The sequence below is a fragment of the Cajanus cajan genome, chromosome 1, assembly GCF_000230855.2.
Source record: "Cajanus cajan strain Asha chromosome 1, NIPB_CcT2T_4, whole genome shotgun sequence".
In the NCBI taxonomy this organism is placed as follows: Eukaryota; Viridiplantae; Streptophyta; class Magnoliopsida; order Fabales; family Fabaceae; genus Cajanus; species Cajanus cajan.
This window is the reverse complement of record NC_138517.1, coordinates 3,651,520-3,676,865: the sequence shown is the minus strand read 5'-3', so window position 1 is coordinate 3,676,865 and position 25,346 is coordinate 3,651,520. Positions and strand designations below refer to the sequence as shown.

Sequence of the window (25,346 nt, the reverse complement as noted above, 5' to 3'; positions counted from 1 at the left end):
ATTAATCCGGAACTTTCGATATGGATTTTGTTAAGTTGTCTTTGACAGTCTAATGTATTAATTATAGTATTTTGTGACTTGCTATAATATTTCTTTGATATGAGTGAGTGTATCGATGATTTCATATCATTTTATAGAATAGTGAGGATATAGTATATAAATCGGAGCGATTTTTACTTTATAAATATGTCTACTTTTTATAAAATTGAATTAGATTCCAATATAATTTTGTAAGTTGGAGATCCTATATTTATAGTTTTAAAAACTAGACCGATTATTAAATTGATTAAGGGATATTGGGTTAAAAATTAAATTAGTAGGTTATTAATTAAATCTTATGATTTAATTTTTATTAATTTTTTATAAAAAAAATTCATGTTAAATATATTTTACACTTATAAATTTTAATAAATTCATATTTTATTTTAAATTTTCATTTCTATATTATTTAAGATTATCTTTATTTTTATTTTGTATAAAAAAATATAAAAAAAATTACATATTAAACTGTATATTTATACAAATTAAAAATATAAGTAATATGTACATATATAATATATTTGCAATTGATATCAAAAAATAATATATGTAATATATACATATATATTATATTATTAAATATATAATTTAAAATTAATAATATAATATAAAAGTTATTAAAACTGCACATATCACAAACAAATACCTTAGGAATAAGTGGTCATTATTATGTTTGATAAGGTTCTTTGTTTTTTTCATGAGTAGGATTTAATTCCTATTGTTATTTTTGTAGTTTGTGGTTCCTTCAAATTTTTTTGGTGGTTGAAGCGATTTGACCCACCAGTTCACTAGTCAAACCAAAAATTAACTAGTTCATTTCGGTTTAAAATGGGTCAAATGCATAATCGATCAAACTCAAGACTTGGACCGGCTTAATTTGAGCCAATTTTAAAAATTGTACCTATATCGACTAGTAAAATAAATTTAATAATATATATAAATGAAGAACAATTTTTACTTTACAAACCAATTCTATAAAATTAAGTATAGTCTCCAAACTCACTTTCATAAGATAAAGATTCCTACTTTTATATATATATATATATATATATATATATATATATATATATATATATATAATATGGACTCATCCATGTAAAATTGATGTTGGCCTTATCCATAGATGGTTTGAGATCTATAACAAAATTTATCAATAAAGATATTATGTTTTGTTTCTTCTATTAATAATTGTAAATAATATAATAATATATGGACTCATGTTGGTCTTTTATTTTAATTTTAAATTTTATTTTAGTTTTTTATCTTCTAAATTTGACACAATTTATATCTTTCAAAAACATGAATTATTTTTTATTTTGAAAACTAATTATAATCATTTTTTTACTAACATATGATGTGAAAATTATCTCATTATATTTATTTATATGAAAATTATTATATCTAATTAATGTTTGAACAAAAAAATATTATAAATATAGTAAAAATTATGTCACATGAGTGATTAGAAGAGAATTGATATTATATTTTTTTTATTAATTTTGTGATTATTTGTTGGACTTGGTTTGGTTCAGAGTGAAATAAAGTCTTAATCAGTCAATTTTGTTTAGTTTGATTTGAATCAGATTTATCATAAAAACATTGTAATCCAAACCAAATCAATCAACAATGGATTTGTTTGGTTCAAATTAATTGACTTTTTTGAAGAGAAAAATAAGAGATATTTATTTTTTTAAAACAAAAATATATTATTTTATACCATAATTTAAAAGAAAAGATATTAAAATAGTGTAAATATAATCCAAGCGTGAATAAAAAATTAATATAAGAAATATGAAAATAGAGTAGTCAAACATTGTGTAACATTTGAAATTAAAATATTCTAACATTTAAAATAAGGTAATCCCTCAAACATAATTAAATTGTCTAAGTTGCAACTATTATTTAAGTAGTCTCATGCATTCTAATAAAATCATTTGTTTTACTAATAAAATCACAATATTATAAAATAATATTAAGATAATAATTATTATAATAAAGTATAATAACAATAACAATAATAATAATAATAATATTTTTAATTGATTTGGTTGATGGATCATCAAATTTGTATAATGCAAATATATAATCCAAACCAATTAAGATAAAATATAATTGGGTTGGATCGGAATTAATTCAATAAAAAAATAAAATTGAAATAACTTAATTAGTTTAGTTCGAAACATCAATTTTAACTGATTGTCCCAACCAATGAACATCTCTATTCATTATGTTTATGCATATTCTTTTTTTGAATATCAATGAGATTCAATCATTTTTATATAAATAAATTCAATAAGACAAATTTTATATTTCAAATAACAAAATTATAAACAAAATAAAAAGCAATCACTTAGAACTCATAAAGATCAAATTTTTTTATACATCAAAATTTACTTTAAAAAATTAAGAGTAAATTAGATTTTGAGACAGACTCCTTAATAATTTGAAAAGCATTATTATAAGAGAAAGGTTCATGTAATTGTTAAAATATCATGAAATTGGACACAAATTCTGTCAGTGTAATTTATTAAAATATAATTTTATTTAAATAATATATATATATATATATATATATATATATATATTCAAATCTTAATCACATGATTATCAAACATTTTTTTTTATATATTTATGACATGTTAGCAAAGAAAGTTGTCATGGTTAAAATTCTGCTCAAATAAAGTTTTCTTTTTGATTATTTATTAAATCTTATATATTATATTATTTCAACTTTTATTATTAGACGAACTCTATTCTAATTATTTTTTAAAATATTTTAAAAAACTTATTATTTTTAATAGAATAGAAGTAAGCACCTTTTTAATTTAATTTTAAATATAGATTAAGTTCGTGTTTTTTTTTTAGTAGGTAAATATGGATTATTTGAATATCCATCAACACTCATACTTTTTTTTGGTTTTGCACTCCATAATGCGGCAATGGATGTAAATAGTAGAGAACATGAAGATGCATGTATAAGAATGATAGTTGGAGAAGGCAGAGAACATACTTGTTAAAGAAGTATGGAGTGTATAGTTGACCGGAAAGCCACTACCGAACGCTTGCTGGAGAAATTGACGTCCACCCTTATCATCATAAGGAGCGTCTATCGGCACACGGACATGTCTCCCGCACCTCTCAAGCCATGCGAATCTTTTCAAAACCTCGTCTTGTGCACCGTTAGAAAAGAGACCCTTTTCGTCTCCGCACGTCAAGTTTCCAAAACCTGTAGGGGTATCTACGGAGGAGGAGCAGTTGTAGAATATGGTCATGTTGTACACTGAAGAGGAATACCTGAACACAGTGGAGGAGTTCACATCATATGTGTCCCCAAATTGCGGAGAACAAACATCATCGGCAAGGTCCTTTCGCACCAATCTCATGGTTTCAGCGCTGGTGTTGAGTTCCTTCACTGTGAAATTCTGTGACCCAATTCGAATTGATGTTGTAGTATCATCATCGTGGCATGTGAGCTCGAATTGGTCACTGAAGCCACATTGACGCGATCGGTTCTGTCCCCAGAAAGGATAAGAGATGTTGGACAAAGTTCCGCACTTGTATGGCTGCTCATTACAAACGGCATCATGGGTTTGACAGCGGGACTGTGGCAAAGTGATTAAGAAGAAGCAACAAATGGTGAGAACGGACGTAAGAATATGGAACACACGCATTCCCCTCATCTCAAACTCAAACATCATGCTAGCTCCTGGAGTTTTACAGCTTACAAGCCATTCTATTCTAAGTTCTTAGCAAATAATGATCATGCCCACATGTTTGCTTTGTACGTACTATCAATTAATGTCTGTGTTTTCGCGGGTCCATCGTTGAAACTACGCCTCACTTTCTCCGAAAGACTTGTTGTCACTCCCGGAAGAAAACAAAATAGAATTCAAAGGTTGGAAGAGACGAGGGGGTTTCCAATTCCCAATTCAAATTGAAATTGATCACTGTGAGTGAGATGTATAAGAGTGACGTGGAAGATTTAACAGCCTAAAATATATTTGAGGTCAACAGTTAATTAGTTTACGGTTGAGCTCCTGTTGACTAACATTGGCGTACTGCAAGTGCAAGTAAACCCAGGCTTGAAGTCGTCTATAACTCTCATTCTTCTAATTAATAAAATCACTTTTATCAGTTTTATGTCTTATAATATCATTGAAATTTGTTGACATTATTGTCAACTGTACGATCAGTTTCTTATATAACAATTGAGTTCTTAACATTAAAAAAATATTTTTAATGTTAAGTGAGCAACTGAGGGAGCTCCAAATAAGATAAATCGTTGAATGTTTGTTTTTGTGAGTCATCTGATCGCTTTGGTGGATAAGTTTGGTAGGCTTACTCCTTAGATCGTTTAAAAGGTCTAAAGAGAGAAATTATATTATATTCACACGAAGAAAGAAAATAGACTTTTGTAAGAGAGAAGCGTAAGCCTTTGTCACGGACTTGCCTAATATTTCTTCTTGAACCCTTTTTGTGTATTAGAATAGCTGTCAGCTGTTAATCACTCATGTTGAGAATTAATTGACGTAGGTGACTCAAAGCTATATATGTACTACTCGTTTTGGCATTTGACAAATAAACTTACTTATCAAATTGTTAGGTATAATATTTTCACAAACAGGGACTTTATAAAAATTAAAAAATATAATATAGAAATTTATATTTTTTATTATATATATATATATATATTATATTATTTTATATTCTATATTATTATATATTAATTAATGAGTTATTATAAGAAACATTGTTGATATTTCAAATTTTAAAATAAAATATTTCAAAAATTATATTTTATATTTTATATTAATCGAAATAGAATATAATTAATATAGAAAAATAGAATATTAATTAAATTAGAGACTAGAAAAAAACATATTTTTTTACATAAAATAGATATATCCATACCATATATCTTGAATTTAAATTTATGAAATAATTAAATATGGGAAGACCTATATACTTAGACAGTTAGACATAATCAGGGACGGAGCCAGGATTTCAATACTGGGGGGCCGAGAATAAATAATATATAATTTATAATAAATGAAAATTAAAATATATATGTATATATACTGGGGTGCCATATAGTAATATATATGTATATAAAAAAAATTAAAATTGTTGGGGGGGCCGTGGCACCCGTAGGTCCCCCCTTGGCTCCGTCCTTGGACATAATGAATAATTAAGTGTTTTCACTTAAACTTAACAAGTAGCTAAGTCATAGGCTTAGACTCAACATGACTTAGCAACAACTTAGACATATAAGAATACACATCATACACACATATTGTTCTCACATTCTGAAGCTCTTAAAACATTATTTAATCTCTTAAAATTGTTCTCTAATTCTCGAATTAACTATTCATAACCAACTCATCCTTTCCATATTCACTCCTTTCAATTCTAAGGAAAACAATATCTTAAAGGAAAACTTCAACATCCTAATTACTAAATAGCATAACTGGTTATATTTAAGCATATACTAGGCCAAAATGTGGTCAAGAATGGACATGCTACCTCCCAATAGCACGATTGTATACTTAGTTTTACACATCTCTGTTCACTTTCTAAGCACAGTCATGTTTTTAAACTCACTTTTTCGCATCAGAAAAAGAGCACAATTTGAACTACTCTTAGCACGATTGTGTTTGGCTTAGCACAGCCATGCTCAGCTTGAGCACAGTCCTTGTCCTATACTTACACAAGTAAGATAATTTTTTCACTCTCCTTACCTTGAAAATGTGATTCTCCTTCGTGTAAGGGTGTGGCTCACTAATCCAAACTTTGTCTCCTTTCACTCTTGAGGCAACTCCTTTGCACACTTTCTCAAGAGTCAGGAAAAGAAAGAAAACTCACGCTCTAATCTTTATGATCTGTCTTCTTAGGATCTGACAAATTAAGTGTTAGAGATGAGCTTCTATAAAGTCCAAGTTTGTCACTTAAATTAAATCCAACTCACCTTAATTTTTATTTTAATTTCTTTAAAACTACCTTATATTTATTTTAATCAAACTTAACTAAATAAACTAATTTTAAGCCAATTAAAATAAAATAGTACCCATTATTTTATTTATAATTATTTTTGAAAAACAGAATCCTTATCTTTCGATAGAATTTTATAGGATGTGGCATTAAAATTGAGAAGGAAAATTTTGATTTTAGAAGAAATTAGATATTTTGATCAGTAACTTTTGAGTAAAAGGTTTAAAATGCTTTAATCTCTTTGATTTATGGAAAAGAAAAAAAAAACATATTTTTTTTTCTTAATTTGGGTTGAAAAAATATAAAGATCAAAATTACACACAATTAAAATTAAAATAACTATACCTTTTACAATGTATAAAATAATTTTCATATATTTATTTATAACATTAGAATAATATTTTTTAATAATATATAAATTTTAATAATTTTATTTATATACCCACCATCTTGTTATCAATAATCTACATGTGTGCACTTTCAGGATTGTCTAATTGATTGTTGTTTCGAATTTGAATTATTTTAATTTTAATTATTATCATTTTTTAAATATTTTATTTGAATAAATTAATTTAAAATTTTAAAATTTTTTATTTTTAATTTAGACATAATAAATTGATTTTTATCAGGAATAAAATTGATTATATATATCAAAATTTTAAGATTAAATTTTATAAAAAAAAATAAATATTAATTAATTTTTAAATATTGAATAATTTTAAAAATTAATATTAATAATATTTAATAATTTAAAAATATTTTTGAATACTCAAAAATTATGAGATAGGAAAGATGGATAAAAAAAATGAAGGATAACACAATATAAAAATATTTTTTTATTTTTAAAATAGTTATATGACAAAACAAGGATTGATAAAGAAAAAATATATATAAAAAATTATTACTCACTAAGTCATGGAACAAATTTTTGTCCCATGGATAATAAACTAAAAAGACAAAATTATCCTCCATAATTCTTGAACAAATAGCTTCCATATCCTACTTCTTCAAGGTTGCAGATCTGGGTTCCATCTCAGACATCAGGAGGTTGATCTATTGTTCCTAGCAGGCTCAAAATTGAAGAATGCTTCACTCAATTGGGAAGCCTCAACAATTCGGATTACTGGTAGTTGGCCAGAGTAGTACTGTCCCTAGAATTGATCTCCACATGGCAAATTCCACTGCAGTGTGAAGCAAATCAATAATCTCAAGGAAATTACAATTGCCTATTAAATTCTAAAAGCTTAGTTTCCATGAGTAGGACATGTCATAGAACCATGTTTTTCAAATGAGCCATGTATCAGCTGTTATAAATGATTTGGATGGTGAAGACTAGTAAGAATAAATTGTAACAGTTAGTTAGAAGGTTAGTTACAAATGTATGAACTATATAAATAGCGAGAGCTACTTAGTGTTACCTTGTGGCTCTGAACATATTGAATGCATCTAAAGAAATTGGTAAAGACTTTAACAATGAGGTAGCTAGTTAGAATCGATCGAAGTTCTCATGTTAACACACTAGTACAAAAGAGGTGTACTACGTCGAATATTTTAGGCTTTTTACGTCAGAAAACGTACCGACGTAGAAGCGGGAGACGTAAATTTTACGTCGGGACTTCAAATCCGACGTAAATTTACGTCGAAAATTACGAAACTCGACGTAAAAAAGTCGTAAAAAAACAAAAAAAAAACTTAAGAACGCAGGCAGAACGGCCCGTTCTGCTTCGTAGAATAACAAAAAAAAAACGTCCACTACCTACACAAATAAAATAACCAAAAAATCGAATAAAATAGATAACCAGAGTAGCAATGCTAAGTAGAAAAGTGCTAACGAAACCTTGTTTCATACCTGAGAAGTAGCAACAATGTGCAAATGAGTAACAAAGAGTTCATCCCTCTGCAAAAAACAAGAATACGATTCAGTAACAAAGAAGAGGGAGAGGGTTTACAGAGAAAAAAATAAAAAGTGATGAAAAGTGAATGCGCGCGGTGTGCCTCGCGCTCTCTTATTCAAATTTGCGTCTTTTTTACGTCGGACCTGGTAGGGTGCGACGTAAATTGGACTTTTTACGTCAGACCTTCCCAGGTGCGACGTAGATTGGACTTTTTCTGCACATGTCCTCTAGTACATAAGGTATGGACACAATGGCTCAGTTGGCTAAATTGCCCCTCTCCCCTACCACAGTCATTAGAACAACATTTTGGCTTCATTCCGGGTCCATTATTGTCCAAGTCAGAAGTGGAAACCTGGCACATAATATGGAGCACGACTATGTGGACCCTGTGGAGGCATAGAAATCTATGTGTCTTTGAACATGGAGGCTTTGATCTAGACAAAATTATCAAGGACATTCTCTTTACCTCTTGGTCGTGGTTGTCAACTTTTAAGAAGAATTTTTGATTCACATTCTCACAATGGTGTACCAACCCTGGTCTTTGCATTTGTCCTAGGGTATGAAGGTGGAGATGCCAAATAAAATTACGTGTTCAATTTATGTTTTCCATGTTTTCTCCTGTTGTAAACGGGTTTATGGTACCCCTTGTACCAGATTAATAAATTTTTTTGCTGTTCAAAAAAAAAAAAGATTGGACTTTCCATAAAAAAGTTCGCAAAAATTACAAAAATGCCACCGTATTTTTTTTACGTCGGATTTTCGTATTTCCGACGTAAAAGGGGTGACGTAATATGCTTATTTTCTACTAGTGACATTGTCACTTCTTTTTTATTCTGTCGAGAAGGTCGCAAGAAAACTCTCATCTATGAATTTATGGCTAATGGTTCCCTTGACAAATTTATCTACAATAAGGATTCAAAAATATTGTACCGTTGAGTTGGGATAATTGTGGCAAATAACCAAAGGGATAGTTCGAAAACTAGAGTACTTGCACAAGAGAATCAATATTCGAATTTTACATTTTGACATAAAATCATGTAGCATTCTTTTGGATGCCAATTTTTGTTCAAAGATATTGGATTTTGGGCTTGCAGAGCTTTAGCCTAGGACTGAGAGCATTATTTCCATGTAAAATCAAAGAGGAAATATAGGGTATGGTGGAATTTCACACAAGTCTAATATTTATAGCTATGGAACAATAATAGGTGGCAAATGTGGCTTCCTCTCTTTCTTAGAAGTCTCTCTTGATATTCTTTTCCTTCTCTAAATAATTGTATTTTTGGTATGCTTCCGAGTTCATTCCTTTCACAGTGGATGACTGACTTTTATTTGTCATTTTTCTGTCTATCGGTTCAACAGACTTTTGTCAATAGTTTTTTCTAGAGTGGATTTTCTTACTTTTGTGACTGAGTTCCTGCATTAATAAATTTAAATCTCAATGCCATTGTTAGTTAACAATAATATTGCACTCTAATTAGTATCATAAGTGATTATTTTTGTTAAAAAAAGGTTTAGATTTAGAAATAGTTTATATATAAGAAACTAATGTGACAATGTTTTCTAGTCTTGGGAAATGGGAACTACATTGATAGTTAGTTTACTCATAAAAAAATGATACAAGATTGTTTAGCTTCATCCCTAGTGTATCATAACTTAAGCTTATCATTCTTAAATCTTTTTTGCGAAAAACACTTCCTGAAAATTTCCCACTACGAGGCAGGGCTAAAAAGTAGAGGAAAAAGGGTTTCCCGTGAAATGGGAATGAAAACTATTAGCCCCTAACAGGTTTGTATGCCTGACAAAAAAATCACTGTCAACATTATCCAACATTACAAATACCCACTTCCCCTTTCTTGAAACTATATTTCAGCCTATTAAGATTACTATTTCGACGAATATGCTGATTTAAATTACAAATTCAAGATAACTTATATACACATGATACTACATAAATCCGAATTCACAATTGGATTTTCTTATAATTTCACAATCTACTAGCACTTATTTCTCTAACACGAGCAAATTTGTCTTTTTTTAACCACTGAAACAACAAATTGAACACTTGTGTATGTTCTTCAAGACAAAAATTTAATCATGCATATCAATAGAGCACTCTAGTCCTGGAACTCCAGTTTTTTCTTCTTTCATTTATGTTGTTAACAAAATAAATTGGGCCACTAAAAAATGTTATGGTGACAACAAACTAGAAGAGAATTTACCTTTGACACTAATTGTGCTGGTGCCCTTTATCCATGTCGATACAGTTTACTTGAATCATAATTCATATTATTATCCAATGACTGCATATTGCTTGAGCCAGAAGAAAAGAATGTCCTAGGAATTTGCATCTCTATGAATCTATGCTCTTTCCACAATCTGTTGGTTTTATGATCCTGAGTCATCATCCAATCTTCTCCTTTTATAAGGATCAGTAAATTGAATATCCACCATGCTACTCCTCTGTTTGTACACATAGATACCAGTTTCAGTAAAGACTGGGATCTCCACAACCTTCTGTCTTTCCCCGATTGTCGGATGGTAAGTAATCTCCACATGGTTCCATTCATTTTCTACAACATATTTGTCTAGATTATCTCTGAGATGCATCTTTTGCAGATCGAAAAGATGTGTGTGATCAGGCTCCATCCAAAAATAGTCAAAATCCTCATCGTCAGGTAAACATTCAATGCCATTGATGGTCAAGGTAGGTCCAACAATTTTAAAATATTCGTAATGAGTTGGTCCAATAGCAATACAAAGACAAATGGCAGGGAACTTGTGGCGAAACCAAAAAGAATTAGATGATCCCCGGCTTTGGTGGTCGAACCACTCTGGAAACCTTGCTCCTGAAAACCTAAACAAGGTGTTTCCAACCTCATGCAGCTTCTGCTAGTCAAATAATTAATGAGTTTAGCGACATCAATGGTATGGTTGAATAAACTTCTTCATAAATAATTTTAAAAGAAAATTAAGAAAATAAATAAAATAAATTTCTATATAAATTAAAATTTTATTTATTTATAAATTAATTTGTAAAAGTTCATCCGTACGTAACGTTTTTCAAACACTTTTTTCAACTTTTGTATAATCTAATTTTAATTTAATTATGAAAATTTTCATTTCTTTTCTTTTTTCTTCTCTTAGAAGTACTTATTAAGAATTTATTGAGGCATGAGTACGCTATCAATTATCAAATCAAATGCATAACATAAAGAGAACAAGACAAAACCTGATTCACTAATGTGCTTCTACCAGAAGAGGTCAAGGATTTACATTCTCTTGCAGAGAAAAGTTCTATGCTTGGCGGAATCCCTCTAATTTCTTGAAGACAATAACAATAATCTAAGTTAAGCTCCAGTAGGAATTGACAATCACTGATGCATTCAGGAAGAACTTTGAAATTATTTCTTGATAGGTCTAATTCTTTTACATTAGCAAACCATGAAAGACCTATTGAAAAAAAATCATCGGACAGGTTACAGCCTGAGAGACGAAGACAATTTACGTTTGAAGACATCATTGAACGAACTTTTTCTTCACCCTCAACCTGTTTTGGGAATAGCCACCCTTTCCATTCCCAAGCAATGATCTGAACCAATTTTGGCATCATGACAATGCTACTTGGTAACGTTAACACTCCACAGTGACGCAACAGTAATTCTTGAAGCCCAGTGAGATTTTGAAATGAAACTGGAAAATTCTTTATGGCAGAAGCCTCCAACACAAGTTCTGTTATGTTTTCCATTTTTCCTAATATTTCTGGGAAACTCTCTAGACTGGAACAATATGAAAGTTCAAGTTTTTCAAGAGATTCCAACTTGAGCGGTGGAAAACTCCTAAGTTTCTTGCAACCAAAAGCATTCAAAATTTTAAGCTTACCAAGGAACCCAATGGAGTCATGGATTGTAGCTAAATTGTCACTATTTCGGAATGAAATATTTTCTAAATTTGGCAGCCCAGATACATCTGGTATTTGTGTTAATCCTTGGCATTCCTCAAAATTCAAAACAGTCATATTCGTGAACTTCTGCAGCAAAGAAAAAGGAGAAACAAGGAAACAAAAATTAATAATGTGAAAGGGAGTTTATTAATATCCTAAGTTTGGAAACTGAACTGTTCTCACTTGCCTTTGATAAGTCAGCCAACTCCAGTGACCCAAAACAGCTTTTAGGTAACTTGCATATGGAGAGTTTCTTTGAACAAAAATCAGTTGGTAACCCTTTTGAAGGATATTTCAACCATTCCAGTACTCTTAAACTATTCGGAAGATGTTTGGGACCTTTGGAAAAATGACCATTTTTAATAATAAGTGTTTTGAGATTTTTCATCTTCTTGAAAGCCTTTCGATTCCATTCTACTATTTCTTCTTTGTCAAGTAGGGAGAAATCCAAACATATGATTTCAATTTTACCAGTACCCTGTAAACACAAAAGGCACAAATTAACCATAATGCAAAAACATGTTAGACTTTTCAATACATATATTTAGTTAAATTTAAATATTATAAATGAAACAAACCATTCATGAGTCTTACCGAGTCATCTTCCAAAACTTGAATTATATCATCCGGAGACCATAATCTACTGCGCTTCCCTGGCTCTTTTGGTGATTTCTGTCGGACAATTTCTTTACCCATGTCTTCTATCAAGTCATGCAATGTAACTGCACCATACCAGTTCTGTTTTATGAGAGATTTTTCAACCAACACCCTAATATGATATTTCATGCAATCCCCATAGTGAGCACAAAGTATATCTTCGACCTCTTTCAATCGAAATCCTTTGAAGCAACAAGCAATGTCAAGAAAAACGCTCTTCTCTTGTTCTTCTAAAGCATCAAAACTTTTTTTAAGTATCTTAAAGATTTGATTATTAGGAATTTTTTCATATTGATTTATAGCAGATTCCCATTCTCCTACAGTTTTTCCGAATAAGTTGGAACCTATTACTTCCAAAGCCAATGGAAGGCCAGAAGCATAAGTTACTACACGATTCATGACATTTACATAACTTGTATCAACTTTGTCAGTTTTAAAAGCTTTCCAACTGAGCAGTTGTAGAGCATCGCTCTTATTCAACTTTTCAACTTCATAGTTTGTTTTAACCTGGTGACATGCCAGCAGTTGTTTGTCTCGAGTAGTGATGATGACTCTGCTGCCGGGACCAAACCAATTAGGTTCTCCAACAATAGCCTGTAACTGCTCGTGCTTATCAACATCATCTACAATCAAAAGAACCTTCTTTTGCCGTAACCTATGTTGTATCATTGAAATTCCTTGTCTAACACTTGCTAAGTTGATATTCTTTTCTCCAACCATTTCAGATAGAAGGATGCTCTGGAGATGTTGTAAACCATGTTTATTTGAATTTTCTCTGACGTTTTCAAGAAAGCATAAACCTTCAAAATGGTCAGCAATGGAATTATAAACTTCAACAGCAAGTGTGGTTTTACCAATTCCACCAATACCATGGATTCCAACCATGTGGACACAGTCATCAGACCCAACATTTAGAAGCAACTTTACTTCCAGCACTCGAGACTCAAGTCCAACCGTGTAATCCGCAACATGCAAAGGAGCACGGTTAATCTTGCTAGATACCAATTTAACTATCTTTTTAATAAACTCGTATTCATATCCATCCCTGTTCAATAAGACAAATTTGTGTGAATTGTCAAACTACTAGAATTTATAACGTGCACTGCACAGGTTTTTGACAAATTTATTTACGATCAACTAATACGGAGAAACCGACGGAGAAATAAACTAAACGAAATAGTGAAAAATCCTTGAAATTTTTTGAGTGACAATAAACGTTATTTCTGTTTAAAGACATAACTGACTCGTAACACCATTTTGGACACAAACTCAGCTTGACCAAAATTTAAAAAGCTTTATGGAAAAAACAAATATGGTACTTTAGCAAGTTGGTCTCTTTAGCACAATTAATATTTGGTTTTCATGTATAAGATTATTTATTCCAACTCATGTAATTAAAAAATGGCTTTTAATAAAAAGATTAAAAAAAATTTGATAGTTGTTAGATTTAAAATATATTAAAAATCATTGAAAATTATTTTTAAGTTATTAAAATTAATTATCTCTCTTTTCATTTAATTAAGGATAATTTAGATATTAAAAAAATAATTTAAAAAAAAAGGGTTAGGGAAGTTAAGTTGATTATTTATGAAAAGAGTAGCCTCTTTATTTTTCTCTCTCAAGAATTATCTAAGATTTTTAGAATATAATTTTCTTGAAAGATGAATGCAATAAAATTATATGTGACCATAAAATGTATTACCAATTGGCATCATAGTAAGAATAGGGATAATATATTTCTTTATTAAATATCTTCTTTTACTCTATGATAGTTATATGTCTTTATTTGCTATAGACTTGAATGATATTGTTTTAATATGAAATCTGCCACTGTGCGTATAGTAAAGCGAATTTATTGCATAGTTCCTAATTACGTGCACATAAAATTGGCTTTACTGTACTTGAGTTGCGTTGATATATTCTTAGAGTTGATAGAATTGTATTCTCCTACTATGCACATAATTCTTTGTCTAACGCGATAGAAATTGGGAGATTGAGTTTGCTCTTTAAAAAACAAATAAAAGTTATGGTATTTACTTTTTTGTATGAATATGGTTCTTGCCATCAGTGTAATATTTGAAACATAATTGTAAAATTATATTTTAATGAAGGAGTGTTTTTGGAATTATATATTAAAGTTAGTTTTGTTAATATCATTAAAGTGATTTAATTTATGGGTTTATATATAATTTCAAGTTACATGATTGATTAAAATAATTATGTTATGTAATTAATATGTTTGAATTGTATAAAATTATTAATTATAAGGCATACATAGATTATTCAAAGATGATTCATTACTTATAATAATGATATTAAAGATTTTTTTTTTCATACTTGTAGTGTTTATATATTCAAAGACAACATGTATGCCAAAAATAGTATGACTTATTGTCCATTAAGCTATATTTATTTGACATTATTATTCATGTAAATATGTATTTATTTATCACCTAAAGGTGAAATTAGATGCATGATTAAAGTTGATGTAGTTTGAATTTATTAGTTTTACTCAACATTAATATGTGAGTTTGTTTAAATGTATGTAGCTATGACCAATATGTTTGCTTTGGGTAATTTAATGATTAAGTTTAATGGGATGAACTATGTTGATTGGTTTGAAATGATCCAATTTCAACTCAATATAATAGAGTTAGACTTAGCATTGGTAATTAATGGATGAAAATTCTTCAATCATTATAGAGATTAGTACTGATGTTAACAAGTCTCTCTATGAGGCTTGGGAATGGTCAAATAGATTGGCACTAAACTTGATGAGATTGACTATGATTGCAAATGTGAAGCCATCTATGCTCAAAATAGATAATGCAAGGGAGTTTATGGAATTTGTTAAGGCTTACTCACAATTTGACATTACTAACCGTCAATTGTGGGGAATCTATCAAGTGAACTAACAAACAAAAAGTTTAATTGGTCCCAACCAATTCATGATCATGTGACAAAAATGACTAATATGGCAACAAAGTTAAATTCCATGGGAATGAAAGTGAAAGAGTCATTTCTAGTGCAATTTATTTTGAACTCTTTCTATTGAATTTGACCAATTTCAACTATAACACTATTAAGGAAAAATGGAATTCTCAAGAAATTAAGGTCATGTTAATTCATGAGGGAAGGAGGTTAAAGAAAATGAAGGACAACTCAATTCATTTCATGACTTATGATGGAGCCAGTACTAGCAAAAATAAGCCGGATAAGGAGAATAAGGGCAAAGTCTAATTAAAGGTTAAAGATGGAGGAATCCATAAGGAAAAGAAGTGTCATTCTTGTAAAAAAAATGGTCACTTTAAGAAGGACTAGCCAAAAAGAAAGAAAAGGTTTGAAAGAAAGGTATATTTTATATATCTATAAATTTTGAATCAAACCTTGTTGGGGTACCTAATAATACTTGGTGGCTTGATTATGGAGCAACTATTCATGTGTCACATATTGTGCAAGAATTCCTTTCAATCCAAACCATGAGAGGAATTGAAAAGTTTCTCTATATGGGAAATAGAATGAAGGCAAGAATAAAGGACATTGGGACATATAGATTAATCTTTTACACGATGGGGTGTCATGTAGATTTGGAGGGATGTCTCTATGTACCTGGATGTGCTAGGAATTTAGTTTTTGATGCAAAGTTGGATCAATTAGGTTTTAGTTTCAAGATTGAAAATAATGTATTTTTATGTTTAAGGATATGTACTATTATGGATCTAATACTTCAATAGATAGTTTGTATTGTTTCAATCTTGATGTAAAGTTTAAGGAATCCTTGTTTAATGTTGAATTTGTTATTATTAACGAGTATAATATTCACGATGATAGTTCTGTTATTTGTGGCATCAAAGATTAGATCACATTTCTAAAGAAAGGATAATGAGGTTAATGAAAATTGAAATTTTGCCTCAATTAGATTTTAGTGATTGGTACATATGTTTAGATTGTATTAAAAGAAAGCAAAATAAACAAATATACAACAATTCTGCTACAAGAAGTAATGAAATTCTAGGATTGATACACATTGATATTTGTGGACCTTTTGATGTTCCATCTTGGGATGTTGAAAAGTATTTTATTAAACTTATTAATGACTTTGTACGTTACCGTTATTTATATCTACTACATGAAAAGTATGAATCAGTGGATGTCTTAAAGGTGTTCATTAATAAGGTAGAAAGAAAATTAGATAAAAAAAAGTGAAAGTTATAAGGTTTGATAGAGATGTTGAACTTTATAAAAAAAATTTAATGAAAGTCAACAATGTCTAGGTCTATTTACTAAGTTTCTTGAAAGTAGAGGCATATGTCCATAATATACTATGCCTAGCACACTATAACAGAATGGTGTGGTTGAAAGGAAAAAGCTAGCGCACCCTAATGGACATGGTTAGTTCTATGCTAAATTATAGTATTATACCTTTATCTTTGTGAGTGCTCACATTAAAGATTGTTGCATATCTACTCAACGGTTTCCTATTAAGATAGTTCCTAAAACCCCTTATGAATTATGGACAAGAAGGATACCCAGTTTAAGACATCCATCTCCATGTTTGGGGTTGTCCAACAGAAGTAAAGGTGTATAATCCATATGAAAATAAGCTTGATGCAAGAACCATTAGTGGTTTCTTCATTGGATATCATAAAACGTCCATAGGTTACAATTCTATTGTCCTAACCATAATATAAGGATAATTGAGTTTGGTAATGCTAGGTTCATTGAGAATGGAAAGTTTAGTGGAAGTGAGAAATCACAAAATGGTGGATATTGTAAAGACTCTTGGTGAATCTTTTTCACTTATAGTCCATCCTCAAGATGTTGTTCCTTTAATTGTATTATAGTTAAACAACACCTAGAGATAACATGATCATATTCAAAACTCGCAAAATGAACATATTGGTAATAAACCAGTAGACAATGTGCAAGTCACAAATAAACAAGATATAGAAGAGGCACCAGAAATAGCACCAAAGAGATCTGAAAGGATAAAGAGGCTACTTATTTCAAGTGATTATGTTGTGTATTCACTTGAACATGAATGTGAAAGGATGACAATGAAGTGTGGGATCTAGTTGAATTGCCAGAAGGTTCAAAACGAGTTGGTTGTACATGGGTCTTTAAGACCAAACATGACTCGAAAGGTAATATTGAAAAATATAAAGTTAGATTCATTGCCAAACATTTCACTCAAAAGGATGGCGTTGACTATAAAGGGACCTTCTTTCCAGTTTCTAAGAAGGAATATTTAAGAATTGTGTTGGCTTTGGTGGCTCATTATGATTTAGAGCTTGACTAGAAAGATGTAAAGACTGCCTTTCTAAATGGTGACTTAATTAAAGGAAAAGATTTATATGTGTAGGACCTGCAGTTATTCTTCCTTCTTCCCATCCACACTCTCATTTTCTCCTCATTTCCTATTCTTTTATTTCAAACTTTCTGAGCTTCCTTGTGGTGTTGTTGTTGTTGAAGATGCTGAGTAGAAGTGTGGGTTGTTAGTTAGAAGCACGAACCTCCTTCTTCTTTTCTTTCTCTTACTTGGAGTTTGGATTCTTCTTCTCTAAGGTAAGGGAAGCTAGATTATAGATTGATTCATTGTATGTGAGTTTAGAAACTCAAATTGATGTATGAATTCTAAGAATTCATGGTTGGATTTGAGAAATTTCAAATTTTTGGGTTTCGGGAAAAATTGGGAATTTGGTGATTTTGATGCGTTCGATGGTTGCATGTTGAAATAAAGCATGTTTTTTAGTTGTATGAAGTAAATGTATTTCATTTCATGGATTGCATGTGTTTGAGTTGGTCGATTTTCAGGTTTTTGGTTAAAATTTTCAAAGTTGTAATGGTTGCTGTTTGAGTTCACGTCAGGCACAATTCTTGGCGTCGGGCATATGTTCATCAAGGAACTCCATTGTCCAATCACGTCGAGCACGAGGTTGGTCGTGCCGGGCAAGATTAGGAATGAAAGCCTCTAGATGAATCACACCGGGCGTGGGGAGAACCATGTCGAGCGCGATATTAGATGTTTGCCTTATGATTTTGGTTACTTATACAGCGTTAGGCGTGCTTTGCGCATGTCGGGCGTAGAGACTCCTTGGAAGTCTCTTTCTAGGGTGATGCTGGGCATAGAGAAGTGCGCCGGGCAAAAGACCCTTGTAAGGTCTCTACCTAATTTCACGTTGAGGGCGAGTTGGGCACGCCAGGTTTGGGAGACTCCTTGAAGTCTCTACCTACCAACACGTCGGGCGTGATGAGTTGTTAAGTCTCAATTTTACCTCTTTTTGGATGAGACTTATTGAACAAATTCCACTCATCCTTTGAACCATTGCAATATAATTGTTCTCTTTTTGGTTCATTTTATGTGCAGATATAACTAACCCAAATTCATCTAACAATACCTTAATCCACCTCATTTTTTGTGCAGGTATTGAGGAAGAGTGGAAAGTTGAAGACTCTTAGGATTGGAAACCTAAGAAGCTAAGGAGCAGAGAAGAGGTTCTGCGCCGGGCTCAATATAACCTGCGCTGGGCGTGACAAAAACAGAGTATTTCATCTCTGCCAGTTATATTGCGCCGGGCGCAAAAGGAATTAAGCCGGGCGCAAAAAGAATTGCGCCGGGCTTGTGTTGAGACAGAGAGTGCTTGACTTCTCTGGAAGAACTTGCGCCGGGCGCGAAGAATTGTGCGCCAAGCGCGGAACCCTAATCTGATCTCCCAGGCTCGTATTTGAAGCCATTTTCGGGGATCTTTCTCTGGATTCTCACATTGGGCGCCTCCAGGAGCTGCGGAAGGGATTCCCAGGGCTTGGGATCGTCCGTGTGCGGATCTTTCCTTCGGTTCTTCACTTCCTCTTCCATCTCTATTTTGTATTTGCCCTCTTTGTTGAGTGGTTTCACCCATTTTGTGGGGTTAGATGTAACCAACGTACTCTATTGTAATCTTTACGGTTTTAATGATATATATACATGTTGTTTTATTCTTTGTTGTGTTTGTTTCTATTCTTAATGCTTGCTTTGGATTGATCACCCTTTGCATGATTTAAGGTTCCATGGGTATTGGAAAATAACCTTTGAAACTAGTTCTGAAACATATGCCTAGTGGTGATTGTATCTAGGGATAGAGCTTGACCCATTAGTAGTCTTAAACCCTAGCCCGTAATGCGGGTGTAGATATTGAGTACTCAAGGGATTGATATTCAATATCCGCACCTAGGCTCTTTCTCTAAGGGATTAGGTTTGAGTAAACTTACGGGTTGACTAAGCAATGAATTCAACAAGAGATTAATGATACATTAGTATTACGTTTGGTGAAATCTGACCCCCACAACCTCACAATACCACAATACCATTCCTTACCTTTTCCACTCACAAAACAATATTTATTTACAGCTTTCATTCCAATAGTCACAACTTTGAATTCACTGCACAAACTATGAAATTGGAATTATTCTTTAGTCACGAATAGTCAATAAATGCTTATATTACCTTCTAATCCCTGTGGATACGATATTTTTACTACTTGAACGGCCGGTATACTTGCCGTGTTTGAGACCGTTGATAGAATTAAACGAATTTACAAATATTAACAAAAGTGTTTCAACGGAAATCTCAACAATGCTACATCGGGTGTGAGAGAGCTTTAGAGCTCTTGGGTTGGGTTCAACTTGGGCACGAATTACTTGCGTCTGGTGTGAAGGTGTTTGGTCCTATGACTAAGAAAATGTTGAATATTATGATATGATGAGAAGATATAGTTGTGTATTATGTAGAAATGTAGTATGTATGATTTGAATGAGTTGCTTTGTTGCTAAGACATGTTGTTAAACACTGCTAAGAAGTTGTGTTGTTGAGTTGTGTTGTTAAAATTATGAGTTGACCATATTGTTTTAAGTTGAAAATTGATTGAGAAGATAAGTTGAAAAATGTGTGTTGTTTAGTTGTTGAGCTGAACTGTGCCGTTGAGTTGAAAGATGACTAAACTGTGATAATGATTTGTTGATCACTAGGACTAGAGGAGATGTTTTTGAAGTTGCTCATCCCATTGTATGGATTGAGATAGTTATGGTGCTCTGAGAGCCCAATTTGTTGAAAACCCTCCTTAGGAAGTTGTCCCTTGGAGTGGACGTTTTGTTGTTCTCCTCTAGGACTTAGTTGATCCCGTATGTTGGCAAGGTCGGGGCACACATGTACAAAGTGACCACGGTGTAGGAGCCAGGTCAAGCTATACATATTACAAGTGGCCAAATTTGAGTAAAGTACGAAGTCGAGAACTTAGTTCCTAATCGAGTATCGGAGGGTTGTAGTATTTGGAGGATAGTCGGTAGGCTAATCCCATAGGTGGCTTAGTTGAGCTAACTAATGACGTGGTAGGCCTAAACCTAGCTATTCTATCCTAACATAGTACTATATTTCCTTGTTAAAGTAGCAAAGTCTAAGAAACTGTTATCGTGTTGTGGATTGATATCCAAATTTGTTGTTTACCTAGCAAGCCCAAAAAGAATTTTTGTTGTCAATTCGGTAGGGCCTAGCTACTTAGACTGCTCACCCTTGTCGTAGGAGATCTCCGAGTTGAAATGCGTGACGACGCATAAGTTGTTGATGTGTTGATTTTGTGTTAATTTATTTGCATATCTGTTGTGATGTGGTGAAGCTGTGATTAAGTTGGGTGTTGTTATATGTTGAACGTTGAACCGTTGAAAATGTTGTTCCTCTTGTTGAAGTTGTAAGTTATTTTATACCTATATATTGATTATTTCACTAGCTTACCCTTGTATATTTCCATGTGGTTTGGATTGCGGTGATCATACTATGTATGAGAGTAGAGTAGGGATAAGCTGGAGAGTAGCAGTAGTATCACAGGTGATGATTGGAGATGATTTTTGTGTAGGCTACCTTGGTGTGGCATTTTGTCAATATTAGATATACTTTGACTTGTGAGCCTCAAACTGGATATATGTATGTATATATATATATATATATATATATATATATATGCATATTCTTTTATGTATGTATATTCTACTCATGTGTGGTGATGTTCTGCAGTATAACAGTCAGGCGGGTCGTTACAATATGAACCAACCTGAAGGGTATGTTTTTATAGGAAAGGAAAATATGGTGTGTAAATTAAATAAGTCAATATATGAACTAAAATATGCTTCTAGACAGTGATATCTTAAATTTAATAATACCATTACATTGTATGGGTTTGTAAAGAAAACTGTTCATCCGTGTATCTATATGAAGGTCAGTGGGAGCAAGTTTGTAATGTTAGTCTTATATGTTGATATGTTGTTATGTTACATGATGCAAAGAAATATCTCTCTAATATTCGAAATCAAAGATATGGGTGAGACATCTTATGTGATAAAAATAGAAATATTTTGTGATAGATCACAAAGAGTGTTGGGATTGTCTCAAAAAGAATAAATCAATAAGGTGTTAAAGAGATTTAGAATGGAAAAGTGTTATGTAGGAATTGTTCCAATTTAGAAAAGAGATAAGTTTAGCCAAATGTAATGACCTAGAAATGACTAGGAACGAAAGAATTATTCCTTATGCATCAATTGTTGGGAGCTTGATGTATGCCAAACATGTACTCAATCGGATATTAGCTTTGTCATTAGAAGGTTGGGACAATATCAAAGTAGTCTTGGAATAAAGAAAGTTCTTAGGTATTAACAAGACATAAAGGATCACATGCTCACATATATGAGGTCAAATCATCTTGAAGTGATTGACTATTCAAATTTAAACAATGTTGAATGTGTGGACTCAAGGAAGTCTATATCTAGGTACATCTTTCTTTTAGCTAGAGGAACGGTGTCATGGAAAAGTGCAAAACAATCCATGACTGCCACTTCTACCATAGAGGCTAAGTTTGTGGCATGCTTTGAGGCCATAATTCAAGCATTATGGTTGTAGAATTTTACTTCAGGATTTGGTATTATTAGTAATATAGCCAGACTGTTGAGGATTTATCGTGATAACTCTACAATTGTCTTCTTCTCTTAAAATGAAAAATACTTTGAAGGAGTAAAAACATGTTGATTTAAAGTTTTTGTTAGTTACAGAATAAGTGCAGAAACATAAAGTGTTTATTAAACATATTGATACAAAATTAATGATAATGGATCTATTGATTAAGGATTTACCACTCAAGACATTCACTGGCCATGTTGAAAACATGGTTGTTATGGATAAGTCCTTATTAACAATGTAGTGTGATGTGTATATAGATACATTATATTTATAATACTCATATTGTATGACACTTGTGAATTCAATTATAGTTATTTCTATTTATCATGTCATTCAAATTATATGATATATATACATTATTGTTTAAGTGAGATGATAAAATGTGTCTTAGAAAGGACGATAAATACACATGTTACACTATTAATTAAGGTTGAATTGAATTAAATGATTTGATACATGAAAGAAACCAAGTTAATATAACTTGCAACTACCATGATTCAATCATTTTAATTTAATTAAGGATGGTGGCTAATAATTTTAACAGTATAATGTATTCTTATAGTTTTAATGTTGAATCTTAAAGTCATCAAATGAGTTAAGTGGAAGAATATTAGATTATTTCATGCAATTAAGGAATGATTTTTAATGAAAAGATGTCTAATGTGATGATTGTTAGACTTAACATATATTAAGAGTCATTGGGAATTATTCTTAAGTTATTAAAATTAATTCTCTCTCTTCTCTACACTTTGTAATACATGAAAGAAACCAAGTTAATATAACTTGCAACTACCATGATTCAATCATTTTAATTTAATTAAGGATGGTGGCTTATAATTTTAATGTATGATGCATTCTTACAGTTTTAATGTTGAATCTTAAAGTCATCAAATGAGTTAAGTGAAAGAATATTAGATTATTTCATGCAATTAAGGAATGATTTTTAATGAAAAGATAGCAAATGTGATAATTGTTAGACTTAACATATATTAAGAGTCATTGAAAATCATTTTTAAGTTATTAAAATTAATTCTCTCTCTTCTCATCACTTCATTAAGGGTAATTTTGACATTATATTAAAAAAATAATTTGAAAAAGGAGGTTACAAAAGTTAAGTTGGTTATTTAAGCAAAGAGTGATCTCTTTCCTTCTCTCTCATTCTCAAGGGTTTTTTATTGTTTTTTAAGCAAGAAGAAAAAACTTGATTTTTTTCATAAGAAAATCACGAGAACTTAAATAATTGTCAAAAATCAAATAAACAGGTTTCAACACCTTTACAAAAACCAATTAAAGGAAATAAGAAAAAGAATAATAACTTATTAATTTTTTAATTAAATTGTGGATCGGATATATTTTCTAAATATTTCATAAAAATTATAAAGTATAATAATAGTAAAAAATGTGTTATCTAAAATTCTTAAAACTGTAATTTTCTTGAAAAATAAACACTATAAACTTACATGAAATTATAAAATTTACTGACAAGAAGCTCACACTATAAGAGACCAACCATTTCCTTTAAATGCAACAACAATCATTTATTTTTCATATACCAAAAAATAGGCACACCAGTATGCAACCATTTGCCTCCAAGAAGTCTATAAATTTTTTGTGTATGCATACTATTATGCAGACCAACACAACTGACCATGTAACTGATCAATGAAACAAATAAAATCTTCATCTTTAAGGATAGAACATAAAGGAAATTATGAAGACAGAGTCAGTAATTAATCACTAAATTTAAAAGAGCTCTATGAAAAGAACAAATGGTTGCATAGACCATTTCCTTCCCATGTATTCTTTTTCGCAATAAAACCCAAATTTGTGGGAATTGTCAAACTATACCCCCACATATCCATGTCTTCATATGTAAGTTTTTAAAGATTGTTGGGATGCAACAATTTCACACAATTTTAAAGATTGTTGGGATGCAACATGAATTTATATACATACAATTATTTCTATTGATTGAAAGACTTAAATCATAAAGACTTAGACCCAAAACAGGTAATATCTTATCATATGAAAATATTTGTATGTGTGTGATAATCCCGATACAAAACAAAGGTTAATAAATATTCTGATCTTTTTAAATTTTAACATATAATTAAACAAGTGGGAATTAATTAATGGAATGGAAGCAAAATATATTATCGGTTCTAGTTAAGTTAGTTAAGCAGTGTGGCTGAATTGTTGCAATTACTTATTCAACCGATTAAAAAAAAAAAAAAAAGTGAAAAGATTGAAGAGGGTACCCTTGTTTGAAATGATAGCCAGACAAGCTGGCTGCTTGATGAAGAGCCATCTTCCATTTGTGGAGCTTGTCCATGTTATGCTCCAACCCCTCCTTCTTAGCTTTGAAATTGTTTTCATGATTGGTCAACGCTTCTCCGAAGCTACCTCTGTGGTGACGAAGGTCAGAAGGATCGATGTTATAAAAGAGAGGCAAAACCAACAAAGATTTTCTCTTAGTGCAGTGAAGGATGTAAGTGAGCTCGTTTAAGCAAAAAGAGGAAGAAGCGTAGTTGAGAGAGAGGACGATGATGAAAATTCTCGAGTGTTCGATGGCCTTCTCAAGTGCTGATGTGATCTCGTCCCCTTTTTGGAGTTGGTCGTCGTCGATGAATGTGTGAATTCCGTTGTCACGGAGGGCGTTGTAGAGATTTCCGGTGAAACCGTAACGGGTATCTTCTCCTCTGAAGCTCAGGAACACATCATATTCATAATCATAGATCAAGGAAGATGATGCCACAGCCATCAGAACTCAGAATAAGTGAACAAAGGAGTTTGTTAATTGTTAGTAATAGTATGATGTCATGATAATTTTGTGGACGAATATCTAAAT

At 31.3% G+C, this 25,346-nt stretch overlaps 2 protein-coding genes across 7 annotated transcripts in view; both read right to left on the bottom strand.

Annotated features, from left to right (window-relative positions):
* LOC109796648 (LEAF RUST 10 DISEASE-RESISTANCE LOCUS RECEPTOR-LIKE PROTEIN KINASE-like 2.5) overlaps positions 1 to 4,169 on the bottom strand; it is a 10,143-nt gene extending 5,974 nt beyond the window's left edge. The window contains exon 1 of one of the 2 annotated variants that reach the window (XM_020356385.3): positions 3,050 to 4,169. In XM_020356385.3, coding sequence (XP_020211974.1) covers positions 3,050 to 3,737 — 688 coding nt within the window. In that variant the 5' untranslated portion in view covers positions 3,738 to 4,169. The remainder of the gene's footprint in view (positions 1 to 3,049) is intronic. The other variant, XM_020356384.3, reaches the window with a different exon arrangement.
* LOC109796647 (TMV resistance protein N) lies at positions 3,503 to 25,346 on the bottom strand. Of its 5 annotated transcripts, none has more exons than XR_003803916.2 (7): positions 24,757 to 25,341; positions 12,457 to 13,564; positions 12,050 to 12,340; positions 11,152 to 11,949; positions 10,142 to 10,808; positions 7,877 to 7,924; positions 3,503 to 3,641 (listed from the first exon to the last, which is right to left on the bottom strand). XR_003803916.2 is itself a non-coding variant. In XM_020356383.3 (5 exons), the coding sequence occupies exons 1-5, from the start codon at positions 25,257 to 25,259 to the stop codon at positions 10,308 to 10,310; spliced, it is 3,201 nt and encodes a 1,066-aa protein (XP_020211972.1). In that variant the 5' UTR covers positions 25,260 to 25,341; the 3' UTR covers positions 10,038 to 10,307. The 5 variants fall into 5 exon arrangements, 2 of the variants coding, with proteins under 2 accessions (XP_020211972.1, XP_029126679.1); XR_002239665.3 differs by lacking the exon at positions 3,503 to 3,641 and adding an exon at positions 6,827 to 7,208; XR_002239666.3 differs by lacking the exons at positions 3,503 to 3,641; positions 7,877 to 7,924 and adding an exon at positions 8,860 to 9,336.

Bases quoted from the DNA above. Each gene is read 5' to 3' on its own strand.
- LOC109796647 (XM_020356383.3), bottom strand. From the start codon at position 25,259: ATGGCTGTGGCATCATCTTCCTTGATCTATGATTATGAATATGATGTG. The intron at 13,565-24,756 runs GTACCCTCTTCA...CTTATTGAACAG, and splicing joins GGCTATCATTTCAAACAAGG to GGATGGATATGAATACGAGT. The intron at 10,809-11,151 runs GTTTTGTCTTGT...TTTGACTAGCAG, and splicing joins GAAGCACATTAGTGAATCAG to AAGCTGCATGAGGTTGGAAA.